Below are 16,336 nucleotides of genomic sequence, written 5' to 3'. Positions count from 1 at the left end.
ATCTAGGGGGTTTGTGGGATTTTGGAGTAGTATTTTGTATATTGTGGATACCATCCCTTTGCCATGTCCCTTTGTTGTTAGGAGGAGGTTTTCGAAAGCTGTCAGGGGCCTAGTTGCTGCTGATTTTACTGCTGGATTGTTTAAAAGGGCATGTAGTTGATGGTGTGTTAACCAGGGCATTTGGGTGTCTTCTAGTTTGTCCTGTATTTCTTGTGTTGACAGGGGTTTGTTATTTTTATAGACGTCTATTAGGCGATATAAGTCTTTGGTGTGCCAGGTTTTTATCTGGAGGTTTTGTGCTGTGTGGTGGAATAATGGATAGTGCGCCAGGGAAATTAGTGGGGATGGGGTTGGGGACAATATGCCTATTTCTGCTTTCCATGCTTTGAGCATGGTCTGTGTGTACCTGTTAAGTGTTGTGGGTATTTTCCTTTGTTTGGGAGGAGTGGGTATGCTGTGGTGCAGGTATTTTCAACTAAGTCTCTTTCTAGGGGTATCCATTGTTTTGTCTCATCTTCTAGTATGTATAGGATTATATGACGTACTTGGTTGGCAATGTAATATGCTTCTATTTTGGGGATTCCCCATCCTCCTTCTGAGGAGGGGAGGTGCAAGTATTCTTGGTTTTTTATGTGGGAAGATAAATGAGTGTAGTTTTCTCTGCCATTTGCGGAGTTGGGTTGGGGGAATCCAGATTGGGAGGGTTTGGAATAGGTAGGTTAGTTTTGGTAGGGTGATCATTTTGATCATGGCTATTTTGTCTGAGAGAGTGAAGTTTATGTTGTTCCATCTCTTTAGGTCTTTGTTAATTTGTCACCACAGGGGCTTGTAGTTGTGGAGGTATAATTTATTGAGGTTTCTGGTTATTTGTACCCCTAGGTATCTGAACTTGGTATGGCAAAGTTTTACCTTGGTGGCGTTAATGAGGGGGTTTTTTGGATGTGAGGAGGGGTTTTACTGCTGGATTGTTTAATTTTTTTAGGATGTGAGGAGGGGTGTTGAAGCACATGGCCTCCGACTTTGCAAAATTTACCTGTAGGCCCGATACCATTGCGAATGTGTTGAGTTCTCTGAATAGGGATGTTGCTGTGTTTATGGGGTCTGGTGTTGTGACCATTAGGTCATCTGTGAAGAGCTCTAATTTATAGGTTCTGACTTTTATTTCCATTCCCTTGATGTCTATGGCTGCTCAGATTCGGATTGCTAAAGGTTCCAGAGCCAGGATGAATAAGAAGGGAGACAGTGGGCATCCTTGTTTTGTGCCTCTTTGGATTGCTATAATATTAGAGTCCATATTGTTAGCCCTGCATTTTGCTGAGGCTTGGGAGTATATTTGTTTGAGAATTTGTAGGAAGTTGGGGCCAAATTTCATGTTAGTTAGTACTGCTAACAGGTATTTCCATTCTAAGCAATCAAAAGCTTTGAGGATGTCTAGGGACATAATTGCCAGTGGGAGTTTAGTTGCCTTACTGTGTTTGATCAGGTTCAGTAATGTCCTGATGGGGTCTGTTATATTGTGACCAGGGACAAAGCCAGTCTGGTCTGGGGCTATTAACTTGTGTAAGAAGATTTTTAGGTGGTTGGCCAAGATTCATATGAATATCTTGTAGTCTTGGTTTATTAATGAGATTGGGCAGTATGATTCTATTTTGAGGCTGTATTTCAGTGGTTTTGGGATGGAGACTGTTTTGGAGTAGGTCCAGATTTTGGGGATGGGTCCCCCTTTTATGATATCATTAAATAGGCGTGTCATGTAGGGCATCAGTGTTTTTGAATTTCTTATAGAATTCTGCTGTAAAGCCATCTGGGCCTAGGGCTTGGTTTGGTTTCAGGTTTTTGAGGACCACATCTATTTCCTCTGGGGTGATAGGACTGTTTATGAATTCCTGTTCCTCATCAGTTAAGGAAGGCATAGTCAGTCCTGCTAGGAATTTTTCTGATTTCCTCCTCAGGTGGGTTATGGGAGGTATATAGGTTGGAGAAGAATTCTGCAAATTCTGAGGTTATTTCTTTGGGGGAGAAATTTATGCTGCCATCTTTTTTGGTGACACAGTGTATTCTTGTTCTGAGTGTTCTTTTCCTACATCTATTTGCTAGTAGTCTGGAGTTTTTCCCTCCATATTCATAGAAGCGTTCTTTAGAGTATAGAATGCTGATCATTGTTTTGTTGACTTATAGAGAGTCTAGTTCTCTCCTCTTTTGTTCTATAAGTTGAAGGAGTTTTTTGGAACCTGTTTGTTTGTAGTGTAATGAGAGGGCTGTGATGTCTTGTTCTATTTTGCTAATTTTTGAGGAGGTTTGTTTTTTAAGGAATGCTTTCTCTTTTATGAAAGCTCCTCTGGTGACCGCTTTCATTGCGTCCCATAGGAGGGGGATTGTTATATTGTCTACATCATTTTCCTTGAAGTAGTTTTGGTGAGACTCTCTCTAATTTGTTTGTAGTTAGGATGGGACTGAAGGACCATGCTGGGGTGGTTTGTGTCTCCTCTCCTATTTTAACGGTGACTTCTACTGGGGTGTGATCTGTGATCTGAATGTTGACTCCACTGAGGGGATCAGACCATGTGTAAGCAGAATGCTGTCCAGTCTGGACACTGTACCGGATTGGAATGTGTGGCTGGTGTCTCCCGGGTTTTGCTCACCCCAAATGTTGTAGAGACCCCTGTTTTTTAAACATTTTTAGTAATTTGTAAGAGTCCCTAGTTGTTGGGGGATTTCCTTTGCAGGAAGGTTGCCCATGGGGTTGTAGGGTGGATGCCTTTCAAGGATATGCCTTTCATATTTAGGTTGAGGTCACCTCCTAGGATTGCTTCCCCTTCGGAGAAGGAGAGGAACTTGTTTAGTGTTTTCTACAAAAGCAGACTTTGAGGGGCACATGATGGGGCTGCAGGCAGTGGACAGGAAAGTGAAATCCCACTGTGAAAGCAGAAGTCTGCTCTGCATTGCACTGGAAGACACTCTATGGTAATTAGAAATAAAAGTGTAAAAATATACTAGGGCAGGGATGGGGAGCCCTTTCCAGTCAGGGGGACACATTGCCTTGTATGCAAACTTCCAGGGGCCACATGCCAGTGGGGACCCAAGGTAAAAATGGGCAGGGGCAAGAGATTTGACTCTTACCTTTATACAATGGGCTATATTTTATCCACACAAGTTATGAGGTTTTTACACACCTCATCACCATCCTCTATGCAGGCGAGCAGGAGAATGTTATTACAGTTTCAGGAGAGATTTCTGCGGAGCAATGGAGCAGAGTTGGTGAGGGATGTGGCTCAGGAGGAGTTTCAAAGACTAGATAGAGGTCTGCATTTGCCCCAGGTATGAAGTTCCCTATCCCTGGACCAGGGCATAAGGTTAGGAAGCAAGCTCACAAGACAAAACTCTCAAGGGTCAGGCAGCCTTAATACTTTGCTTCTACGAAAACAACATTGCGTAACATGGTAAATGCCATAAAATAAGGCACGTGTTTTGCTAAAAGTGACAGCATCTATTCCCAGTGCTTTTGCTTTTCCAGGGGGTACTCAAGAGCATGCAGAACTGGCACCTCTTTTGTTGTTGTTGTTAAAAAGTGTGGCACTTACTGTAAACAACTTCGTGGTGAGTACCGGCACCTATTTTTCAAGAAAAAAAGCACTGTCTATTCTGAGTGTGCATATATGCGATGGGCACACTGCTTTCATTAACTACATAGTATATTTAATCATCTGCCCATTTTATCCATGTTGCACAATTTATTAACAATTCTTCTAGAATAGTTATGGGGGACCTCCCTCCCTTTTGCGGCTCTGAGTTGAAATGCCAAATTAAGACCGACAGGTAAGCAGGCAAGAATGGGCACCGATCAATTCCACATGTTTTTTGGCATCTTAAGTATCCCCAATGTTATGCATTAACTCTACAATGCAGGGAGAGCAGAATATTTTAAGCTGGTTGAGCTGCTTTGTGATCTATCTGTGGACAGTTTTTGGATGCCAACCAGAATATATTAGCATTTTCCTGCAGAATGTTCTGGTTTGCTTCCAAAAATCATTTCCGAGCAAAGAATTCTCTCTCTGTGGAGGCCACACTCTTTTGCCGCGTTTTCCAACCAGCATTCTTTTTATTCTGGTGTTAATGGTAATATTTGAGCTAGGTTGAAATCACTCTTCTCAGGTTGTAGCCACTAATATAAATTGTAGGAGCACAATATTTACAAAAAAGAAAGCAAGCATCAATCTTTTCCATTGGCTGTGGACCAGTTCCAGGCATTCTTGGATGAGATTTATTTTCTAGATCCATTTCAATTAAGAGTTAAAGCCCAATTTTGGCACAGAAACTAAATTGATCACTTTGCATGATGACCCTTGCTGGGACAGAGACAAGGGGAGTGGGTGTCTGTCTATTCTCAATGTTGTCTCTGTAGTTTTTGACTCCATCAGCCATGGTACCTTCAGGAGCAGCTATCTGAGCTGGGGTAGAGGGCACTGCTTTGAGTTGCTCCCAATCCTTCTTGGATGGCCATTTTCAGATAGTGGTGCTTGCAAGTGTTGCTCTGCCCTTGGAGCTTTCTGTAGGATTCAGTACTATCCCCCGTGCTGTTTAACATCTACATGCTGTGTACCATCACTTACAAATATTAGTAATTTTTATTGAAGATTTTATTGGGTTACAATAGTATGTGCATTGTCTCTTTTTTTCAGGCCATAGAACCATTTCTATTATCAGTTGCATTTAGTGTGAGACATTAATGTTGTATACAGTATAAGTTGGTGGAGAAGTGGGAGGGTAGAAAAGCTTACATTCTTTTACTTAATGTATGTGTGGGGTTTTGTGTCAGCATCACTTGGGTAGGTTCTCTTTCTATTCATTTGTTATTTCCCTTGGCAGTGAGAGAGGTTGGTGGGGGCAAGGCATAGTTGGTTATCTTTAGTTGACTGCAGTAAGATTTGTTTGTGCGTGGTGCGGGGGGGGGGGAGTATTGTTGAGTCAAGTTAGCCATATTGATTCATATGCTATTGGTGGGTTTTTGGCTTTTCAGGCCATGTATGTAATAAAGGGGAGGGTAAGGTGTCCTCTTTTATTTGTCCCCATGTCAGTCTGTAGGTTAGCTTTTCTAGTAAGGCTGTTTTCCCATACGATTTGATACCAGTGGTCCATGTTCACTCCTGACAAGTCTCTTCAGTGTCTAGCTATAGTGCTTCTGGCTGCTGTAGTTAGGTGGGTTATGAGCTCTTTATAGTGTGAGTGCACATTATTGTCTTGGAAAATATGCAATAGGGATGGTTCTGGGATGGGTTCCAATATCTGTTTGGATATTTTGCCTATTTCTTGTAAGATTGCTGTCCAGAAAGGTTGGATTTGGGGGCATTCCCACCATATGTGGAGGGTATGTGCCTGTAGAGGTATAAATGATTTTAAATAAATAAGCAAACACCAGGTCTTAGTTGCTACTCTGTATATTTGTACAATAAAGAGAAAACTTGGCACACAACTTTGCTCCTTAGAGCTAAGTAATACAAAGACCGTCAAAGAGAGTGTGAGGATTATAGATAGAAAAATCATTCAAACATGCCATGTTTAAAACATTATTTATTTATAGAATGTACAAAATTTACAACATTAACAAGTCTGAGCACTATTTACACAGGAATACATCCACAGAAGGTTACAAAAACAGTAGAAAGGATAATAACCAGGAGATTTTGCACAAATATGGCTTCAGATGATCATGCTTTTTACTTAGACACATTTCAATATTTTTTTTCACAGCGTAAAAATCTAAAATTCAGAATGAAATACAAATGCAGAGATACAAATTTAGTAACACCATCATGCTTAGACTGCAAAATTTTCAAATTAAGATTTCAAAGTGTGGTCCAATTCAATGGTTACAGAGCAGTATAATAAGTTTCCTGAGTGATGTATCACATTATAATAACCACAGCTTTCACAGACAGGACAATTCAGTCATTCTTGCTTGTGAAGAAGTGCTTAACCACATGGTTCAATCGTGCAACAACGAACAACTGACTACCTTTTCAGAGATCACAATGTATGCAACACATCTCTTTGTAAGACACAATGCGAACAATTCTCTTAGTGATTAACATGTAGACCAGCTCTATCACATAGAGACTGTTTAAAATAGCATCCGCATGAGGTACTCGCTACACTCTTAATGTGTAGGATGGCACTCACCTGTTTCATGCTAGCCATTGCCATGAATGGTGCCATATTGGTGCAGAAACTCTCCATATGACCTAGTCACATTACTTCATAGAGGTGTGGCGAGGGCACAAAGGGATGCCATTGCTATCTGCCTCCATATGGTGAGTGCACAAGTGTGGTATGTAGATAACTTCTAAGTGCCTTGTAATCCTTTCACATTTCTATAATATGGAAAGTGCTTTCCAAATTACTGATGCAACATGACTTAAAGAGCATATAAATCGAACATATATTTTGGCACACAGTTTCAGCCCCAGTCATGACTTTGGTAAGTTGAGGGGTACTCTATGAAACAAGCTGAGTAGTACATAAGATTAAAAGCTGGCTGAAGTGACGTCTTCCTGTCCAATGGCAACCGTTTTAGTGGTATGCCGCAACATTGGATGAGCAGTCCCAATTGTCAGTCTTGCATCCCTTTGAATTGCAATTATATTTGAACTAGATTTTACACGGGGCCTCAGGAAAAGGGTATGTCAGATCTGGTGTATGAAATTAGAGGTTACGGATTAAAATGTATATGATGTAAGAAACGAACAAACAAAAAACAAGCCATTGCTTGCAGAGAGACATGGCTGGGTTGGATCCCAGGAACAAGAAGAGGGAGGCGAGTTTTACTGCCCCCCACCTCCAAAAAAGCCACTCCTGAGGGTCAAGGTGACTTCTAAAATGGAGTAAGTGAGAATTGACCAAAACTGGATGGAGACACCTTGTTTTCAAATATATTCATTGAAATTTCAATAACCCCTATTTATCCCTGCTGAATAACGTTAGTCACACAACTAAATTGCATTCAATGGGACTTCATGACTAATTTTATCAACATGATGATGTCTCACATTGCCAATGAATCTGACACCCAACTGATCCCCCTAGCCATGAAATGCAGTGTACATGGGACTTTGAACCAGGACTGCTGAAAAAAAACAGTGAAAATTACTTCCAGGTAGTTGCCTCCAGTTCATACTCCTGTGTGCGCCTTGATGCATAAATGGATAGTATGGCCTGTTCTTATAATAGAAGCAGCAGGTTTACATTTATTTATACACATACATCCCACACACAAAGTCCTGCAACAAATACGAGAGTAGCTGAATTACAAATATTTTAGGATTTGGGTGTGTTTCTACAAACACAGCACAGAATATGAGGCTGGTAGATGCTGGTTTGTTTGCTTTGGACAGAAGTTTTTATGAAGCACTTAGGATTTAGAAAAGGTTTCTTATTGGAATACATTTGATCACAGTTCCCTATTCCCATTTTCCCCTCCCCGCTCCCCTTGGTTTACAGCAAGAATATGCGTTGTAACTTGGAAAAGTGCCAGGTCCCCGTGGATCAGCATTAGCCAAACATAATAAAAAGCCAAAGACAACTCATAAAAATCACTATAACTCATGATTACACGGCTTTTCATTGTATATAAAATCCCACTGATCCTTTATACTGTCATAAGGCAGTGACACATATTTGAATTAGCTTCAGCTTTACTTCCCTATCCCCACAGCACTAGTCTAAAAAAATTGTCATTGTCACATATAGGCTGAAAACACATATCATAGCAAGTCACGGTTGTTTTGTGGGAACACACCATGATACCCACTTCTCAAGTGGGAGCGACAAACCGTGATGATCCCCAACATATGAACCAAGGTTAGCTGGTGTTTTGCTCCAGTTAGGATTTAATGTTACACCAGAGGACCACATCTCATTGCCTCCACTCACTAGTGAACAAGAAAGAAGTGGGAGCTACACATTCTGCACTTTCACAGTAAGCAATCAACCATGGTTTGCCATGACATACTAACAGCCCATGCACTGCGCATAGCTGCTTAACAATAGACGTGCTACCAATCCTGATCATGTCATAAAAAAATAAATACTGTGATCTAGTATGTAAAATAAACCCTCTGATGTGCCAAAAGTATTGTCTGGATTAGTAAAACACATTTCAGTGGAAGCATTTCCTTAGTGAAAAGAAATTTGTCCACAACGTTCCTCTCTCAAGAAGTTCCGATCCAAACTCGGATTCTCATTAGACATTTTGTAGGTGAGTCCTACTGACCCGTGACAGCAGCCTTACAATGCCCAATGTGCAGCTTTTAAGGGGCTCCAATGCACACAACCAGCATCGATCACGGGGACAGATCCACAAAGGAAATGGGGATGTATCTGTAAAGCACATCAAAACTGGGTTTGCAACATGTGCAGTGCCCTCCTGGGAAAGTTTACTCAGAGGAATGTTCCACTGGATCAGAGAGGTGTGCACAGAGTGTGCTGGACTCTACTCAGAAAACCTCATTGAGTTCAATGGTCTTCACCCTTGGGGAAGTGTATACAGGACAGAAAGTCTTACTCTATGAACTGGTTAAATTTAAAGCCTTTTGAAATACAGGCAGTTCCCCGTTTGAACAGGGGTGGCATTCCAGGTCATTGCGTGAATTCACGTGAAATTGGAAACCCATTGAAAAAGCCTGCAAACACACTGTTTTTAGTGATGTCTTTCTGACGTTTCCAGGTTTGGGGCTGTGCATGTGTGTGCTGCCCTAAGTGGCCTCAGCCCAGTATGCCTGAAGGAGCGTCTCTACCCCCCATCGTTCTGCCTGGACATTGAGGTCCAGCGCCGAGGGCCTTCTGGCGGTTCCTTTACTGTGAGAAGCGAAGTTACAGGGAACCAGGCAGAGGGCCTTCTTGGTAGTGGCGCCCGCCCTGTGGAATGCCCTCCCATCAGATGTCAAGGTAATGAACAACTATCTGACTTTTAGAAGACATCTGAAGGCAGCCCTGTTTAGGGAAGTTTTTAATGTTTGATGTTTTATCGTGGTTTTAATATTCTGTTGGGATCCGCCCTGAGTGGCTGGGGAAACCCAGCCAGATGAGCAGGGTAGTAATGATAAATTATTATTATTATTATCGGACATGCCTAAAACAGGCCTGTATTAAAACAATGACCCAAATTAACTGGGTAACAGATGTGTGAAAGAAAATGCTACTTATTTTGTAAAAAAAGAAAACACTGACCCTTCAAAAAGCAGAAGGTGCAGGAACCATCTTGGAAGAGCCATGGACTTCCTTCATCACACATAAGGAAGTGCCTCTAAGCTGGTACCTGTTTTCCATAAATGCATGAATCAAGAATACTTTTCCTTCAAGAGGATCTTTTCATTCATATGCAATAACGTATGCAGTTTATTAAAACTAGAATGATCAATCAACTAATATTTCTTTAGTGCTGTCAGCTGATTAATCAAAAGCCTTTTTTTGCATAGTGGAGTGGCTTCACTAGGGAGGCCTGGTTTTAATTTCTTTACTGTTATGTACAAAACTCTAGATATATTCCCTTCAGAAGTTGAAAGCTACTACTTAGGAAGAAATATACCTTTTCGATCAAGTATTTGCAGTGACCAAAATCTTCTGATTACAAAAGGTTTCCTTCAAATTATTAGAGTTACAACAAAATTCTGTCTTCTTTTTTAAACCAAAGACACAGATTAAAACAAAGGCTTTTTAATCAGCCAAGGCTAAAAGGAATTCAAGACAGCTGACTTTAGAAATGTCACTAAGAAAGAAGGGTTTAAAAACATATATTAAATTAAAGTCATATGTATTCATAAATACTTTCATCCTTGAATGCTTTTCTCAATATGTAAGTGGCACTTTATCCTGGGATGTCTACGTAGCAAAAACTAGCAGGAGACATGCCATTATGACTGGTACACTTTGCAAATGTCCGTGTGTGTGATTTATGGGAGTTGTTGTTGCAAATATGGCATCGCTTGAATTTCTGGGTAACGGCAAGTTACAGATGTTTCCCTCACAACACGAAGTGCAGACCTAGAAAAAGGAAAAAAAGTATTGGTCAAGAGAACTGCTCCATATGTGAAAAGACCTTCGTCATATTGAGATAACTACATGTTACACTCCAAGTTCCAGGTTTTGGGTTGGTTGGTTTGTTTTTTAAATGCTAATGGAAATATAAAATAAAATGGAAATTTAGATTACAGAAGTTGCAGGAAAGGGCTAATTTATCTGCCTGTTTCCAGATTCAGGTAGGTAGCCGTTTTGGTCTGATGCAGTCGAAATATATAAAAAAATTAAACAATTGTCCAGTAGCACCTTAGAGACCAGCTAAGTTTGTTCTTGGTATAAGTTTTTGTGTGCTTGCACACCACTTTTGGAACTAGGAAGGACTTTAGGATGCCATTTGGATTTATGGCTTGAAGTTTTGTTTTTAAAGAAAAAACAGCCAAGTTTTTAAAAATCCCACTGGATGTACCCACGCCCTTTCAGGGTGGGAGAAAATTCAGCTGAATACAATCCCCACTTGCAACTTAAAGTGGAAAGTGCTACCCCTCTAGAAGCTGCTACCATGCCTAAAATAGTTTTTTGGGAGCTGAGTTGTATTGTGGTGTGAAATGTAAGGCTAACCAAAACTCACATAATACAAAATTTCTGTGTACAGTGGTACCTCTGGTTACGAACGGAATCTGTTCCAGAGGTCCATTCGTAACAGGGAACCAGTCATAACCTGGGGCGCCATTAGCAAAAGCATGCCTCCCGCTGCGTGTGTCTCTCTGGTGCGCAATTTCTGCTTGCATCCCAGGGCAAAGTTCACAACTGGGAGCAGCTACTTCCAGGTTACCGGAGCTCATAACCGCAGTGTGTGCAACCAGAGGCATTCGCAACCAGAGGTACCGCTGCAGTCTCAAGAAATTAATAACAAAGGCAACCTCATCTGTTTCCAGATCATTTCCAAATTTCAAAAGAAAAAAAAGGCCAGCTGTTGTGAACTTTGGAGAAAATCACCCAAGAACCCCATGGAAGATATGATTGGTATGTACAATATTTCTGTGTTTTAAAAATGAACCAGTTTTATTCACATGATTACAGGTAACCACTTCCAAAAGTTAACTTACCATCACATGCATAAAACCATCTTGGTAGCACCCATACGTTGAGAAACATATGTAGGCAGTGCTTTTTAACTGGGGGGGGGAGGGGAATGCATACCCCTAAACATTTTGTGAATCTAAGTTTGGCCTCATTGAGGGGCAGGGTTTCAATATGAGTAGGAAAATGAGAATACCCCTTAAATTTCCCCCCTTTTTTTCTTTTAGGAAAAAAGCACTATGGGTCAAGGGGTTTCTATTTCCCCAAACTTCCACTTGATAAATGCTTACTTACAACCATCCAGTTTTAATAGCAAATATGCTTACCGTATTTTTCGCCCTATAGGACGCACCTAGTTTTTTGGGGGGGAAATAAAGGGGGGAAAATTATTTTCCCCCCAGGCGCGGGGCTGGGGAGGCCCGAGCTTCCCCCGACCCCAGCCCCCAAACAGGCAGCTCTCTGCAAGCTGTGGGAGCCCAGCGCTGGCTCCCGCTGCTTGCAGAGAGGTCCGCGAAGCCTGGACGCGCTGAGCTCAGCACGCGCAGCCTTCGGCATATAGGCAACTCTCCGCAAGCAGCGGGAGTGCTTCCACTGCTTGCGGAGAGGTCCGCGAAGCCTGGAGAGCGAGAGGGGTCAGTGCGCACCGACCCCTCTCGCTCTCCAGGCTTCAGCGAATGCCTGCATTCGCCCCATAGGACGCACACACATTTTCCCTTCTTTTTTGGAGGGGAAAAAGTGCGTCCTATAGGGCGAAAAATACAGTGGTGCCTCGCAAGACGAAATTAATTCGTTCCACAAGTTTTTTCGTCTTGCGAGTTTTTCGTCTTGCGAAGCACGGTTTCCCATAGGAATGCATTGAAAATCAATCAATGCGTTCCTATGGAAACCGCCTTCAGGCCAGGTCCGGGGACAGTCTGTCCCCCGACCTCTTCTGAAGGCTGGGGGGGGGACAAGGGCTTTTCTTCCCACCCCCAGCATTTTAAAAAACCCCGGGACAGCAGAGGACTTCTCCGCTGTCCCGGGGTTTTTTAAAATGCTGGCGGGTGGCAGCGCTGCCGCCCGCCAGCATTTTAAAATCGCCCCGGGACAGCGGACTTCTCCGCTGTCCCGGGGCGATTTTAAAGCCCCCAGGAAGGCAGGCAGGGGGGAGCAAAGACTTTTGCCCCCCCCCGTCTGCCTTCAAAAGCCGTCCGGGATAGCGGGAAGTGCTTCCCTGCTATCCCGGACCGCTTTTAAAATGCTGGCGGTGGGGAGCAAAGCCTTTCGGCCCCCGCCGGCCTTCCTGGACCTCTTCTGAAGGCCGGAGGGGGGGGAAAGGCTTTGCTCCCCACCGCCAGCATTTAAAAGAGGTCCCCGGAGATTTCCCTATGGGCTTTCTTCTTGCGAAGCAAGCCCATAGGGAAATTCGTCTTGCGAAGCAACTCGCAAACGGAAAACCCTTTCGTCTTGCGGGTTTTCCGTCTTGTGAGGCATTCGTCTTGCGGAGCACCACTGTACAGTATTTAATTTTGGGGTGCCAACAATCCTCACCTCAGTTCCTCCTTTTATGCAATGCTTAATAATTGGTGCCTATCTGAATACAAAAACAAAGGCACAAAAATAAATCATCCTAACTAAAATGGCCATGTCCCCATTTTGTTGGGTAGATACACACACGTGGTGTGAAAAAGATCTGCTCTGTGTTGGAGTGAGCGTGGACCAAGGATTGTCCATTTCACTTCTTACCTTCAAACCCTTATGCTGGAGATCTATGCATCCTGTAGACAGGCAATCCTCCAGAGGAACACAGCGCTTGGTAACAGATACACTCTTTCCATTGGCTTCCAGCGTGTGTTGAGTATAGCAATATCGTGTAGCTGCCAGGACAGGGGGGAAAATGTTTTTGTATTTTTCCTGTTTGTAAGAGGTTTCATAGGGCTTTTTTGTTTGGAGAAAAGGCAAGCGAGAGGTTACATGGTAGAAGTTTATAAAATTGTACGTGGCATGGAGAAAGTGGAAATAAAAAGGTTTTTCCCCCTCTTTCATAACACTAGAAATGGAGTGCAAAATGTAAATCTTGGGAAGCTTCCAAGAGAACTTCTGCCTTCATCTATTTTGCACATCTCCTTTACACATTTTCATAAACCGAACCTTTCTTTTAAAAACAAAAGCCTCTAGACTTTGCAGTCCAATGCCTCAAAGCTTGCTATCCTGAAGCCATTTACTCATTAACAGCATTCCATTATTCTGTAAACTCTCTCAATGTCTTTGGGGATTTCACATTCTCTAAGAAGTAGGTGAACCTGATTCTGGCTAGGACTAATATCTAGCTAGCGTGTACATCATTTGCCGTGTATTTTGATAGTTCAGCTAATGTAGTCATAAGACTATGAGAATAAAAAGGTTATCCAAAAGCTGTGAGTCTAAGCAGCTTGTGGAGCCTTTGCGGCAAAGTTAAAAGATGGATTAGATTTTCCACCCAGTCGATTCCAGCCTCCAAATCCCATATTTTGCAGATGTACAGCAATCCCACTGAGAGAAGATGTAAAAGGCTCCCGCTATCTTTCAAAGTAGATAACACAAAAGAGCTTTAATAGAAGCCTAACTATGGCAAGTGCATCTCAGCTAAATCATCAAAAGCAGGTAGCTTATGAGCTACACTAATGAATTCACGGGAGTAATGGAAACATGAGTCCAAAAATGTAAGCTGTTGTGCAGCCTAATTAGCCACTCTCCTTTAATACCCCAAATCATGTCTCTTTGAAGTTGGGAAATATGCTGCTGCTCACTTTGTTATGTTTTATTGAGCAGCTCCTTGTAATACAGCTTTGGGCAGTGTGGCTGCTCCCACAAATCGTTATTCTGCCCCCAAATAGAAAGTTCATGTAAATTGGCTGGAATCTAAGGTATTATTAATAATAGTAATAAATTAAATTTCTATACTACCCTTCATCTGAGGATCACAGGGCAGTTTACGATATAAAAACACAAAAATATATAACATACAACACGTCCCCCCAAATAATCCCCCACCCGCCAGTTTAAATGGCCATAGATTGTTTAATAAGCCAAATTCCTGGGGAAAAAGGAATGCCTTTGAACGGCACCTAGATACCAGGCAAGCCTCCCTGGTGAGAACATTCCACAAATGGAGAGTCACCACAGAAAAGGCCTGCTCTTGTGTATCCGCAGGGTATTCATTTTAGAAGAGCTTGAGAAAGAGGACACCAGTCCTTCAACACCAGTCCTTCAACTCCCTATAAAATGCATTTACCCACTTTGCCATCTTGCTCTGTTCAGAAAAGTGTGCTGAGTGCTTAGAAAATCCAGTTTCATTCCTCATGGGCAGCATCATTTTCAAGCAACCTGGCAGAGCATAGTATTCCCCCAGCATCCTTCTCCCATAGCGGGAGCAAAACATGGTGTCTGCCTTCCCTTCCTCCCTTCAAACTAGATTTCCACCGCATTGGCTTCCTTCCAACTAGTTGCCACACTCTGAGCAGGACTAGAATAAAACATCGGAACAGGCATATCTTTGGGCTGTTTTAATTGCTCTGTGTCTACCAGATTCATATTTGATGAGGTAACCCTAGCGTCTATATTCACTTGAATTAAAATGCTTCCACAAATTTGCTTCTTCCCTATAGTCTCGTCGTTGGGAGCAGAACAACAACACCGTCTGTGGTCATCAAATCTATCCCAGCGGATTAAATGGTAAGGCCAGACCATGTGGAAGTTCTACACCGATCTAGAAGGGACTGCAGATGTTGCTGGCCAGCTTCCAAAGCACTGAAGTCTGAAATAAGACTGAGGAGAAAGATTGCTTCCATATTTGTTTATAAAAGATAGGCTGGTGGATGTGAATGTGGGAGGGAGTTGCTTGAAAGTGAAGAGAGGTTTTGGGGTGAAGGGTCTGAAGGGATGAGAGGGAAGGCAGAGGAGCAGTGGTTGCACAGGGTGTTTGAGAGTGGACTCAAGTTGAAAGAGATGGGGGTAAGAATACACAGGGGATGATGAGAGGAATCCTACAGGAAGCAGTGAAAGGGACTTCTAGAATGGCTATTTGCAAATTGTTTGTAATGTGCAATCAGTGGGATTATTTTGCTTCTTTGTTTGCTGGTATTTGGTTAATATTGTCTTGGAATACTGTATGTGAAATGTATTATTGAATTGTTATAACACTGGAACCTCTGTTTTCGAACATACCGTATTTTTCGCTCTATAGGACGCACTTTTTCCCCTCCAAAAATGAAGGGGAAATGTGTGTGCGTCCTATGGAGGGAATGCAGGCTCCTTGGCTTCGCCGCGACGCACCTGTCCTGGAAGCCAGAGGAGGAACAGAAGGGTCTCCTTCTGTTCCTCCTCCCGCTTCACTGAAGGGCGCTGTGCCTTCTCCCTCTCTGCTCAGCGCCTCTCCTGTGAAGGAGAGGCGCTGCGCAGAGAGAGAGAGAGAAGGAGCAGCGCCCCTTGAGCAACGCGCCTGTCCAGCGAAGCCCGAGGAGGAACAGAAGGGTCTTCTTCTGTTCCTTCTCCAGCTTCGCTGAAGGACGCTGCCCCTTCTCCCTCTCTGCGCAGCACCTCTCCTGTGAAGGAGGGGTGCTGCGCAGAGAGAGAGAAGGCGCAGTGCCCCTTCAGCGACGCGTCTGTCCTGGCTTCTGCTTTAGCCCTGCGCAGCCTCTTTGGGCAGGGGGAGCCTTCATCCTGCTGCCCTGAAGAGGCTTGGTGCGGTTACTCCAGAAGCCAGAACAGCCACACGGTATCCCAGAAGCCAGATCCCTCTTGCTGTTCTGGCTTCTGGGGTTCAGAATAATTTTTTCTTGTTTTCCACCTCCCAAAACTAGGTGCGCCCTATCGTCCGGTGCACCCTATGGTGCGAAAAATACGGTAATCTGTTCCAGAAGACCATTCGACTTCTGAAACATTCGAAAACTGAGGATCAATGGGGCAGTCCGCAAAATCCATTGGAAAAATGGAAAAACATGCAGCGGAAGCCGTTCGACTTCTGAGGCGTGTTCGAAAAAGGAAACAATTCCTTCCGGGTTTTTGGTGTTCTGGTTCCAAATCATTCTGCTTCCAAGATGCTCGAAAACTGAGGTTCCGCTGTACTTTGAAATGTTATGGGATGGCAATTGTGACTGTTGTACATTTAAGGTGTAAACCATCTAGGGTACAGTATACAAATTAAATATGAAATTGGATTGGTTTGTTTGTGTTTATGTACGCAGCCTTCCCATAACAGCAGTTCTCTGGACAAAAGCAAAAGCAA

The 16,336-nt window shown here is 43.0% G+C and overlaps 1 protein-coding gene across 3 annotated transcripts in view; it reads right to left on the bottom strand.

Annotated features, from left to right (window-relative positions):
* Window positions 1-5,419: 5,419 nt before the first annotated feature.
* Window positions 5,420-16,336, bottom strand: part of LYPD6 (LY6/PLAUR domain containing 6) — a 67,236-nt gene continuing 56,319 nt past the window's right edge. For all 3 annotated transcript variants that reach the window (XM_081930101.1, XM_081930102.1, XM_081930103.1), the window contains exons 4-5: window positions 12,817-12,947; window positions 5,420-10,035 (exon numbers count right to left, since the gene is read on the bottom strand). In XM_081930101.1, the coding sequence (XP_081786227.1) occupies window positions 9,874-10,035; window positions 12,817-12,947 (293 nt within the window). In that variant the 3' untranslated portion in view covers window positions 5,420-9,873. The remainder of the gene's footprint in view (window positions 10,036-12,816; window positions 12,948-16,336) is intronic.

The sequence above is a fragment of the Podarcis melisellensis genome (genome assembly GCF_964234715.1).
Source record: "Podarcis melisellensis genome assembly, chromosome: 1".
NCBI lineage: Eukaryota > Metazoa > Chordata > Lepidosauria > Squamata > Lacertidae > Podarcis > Podarcis melisellensis.
Note: the sequence above shows the minus strand (reverse complement) of the source record. Positions and strands in the feature narration are given on the sequence as shown.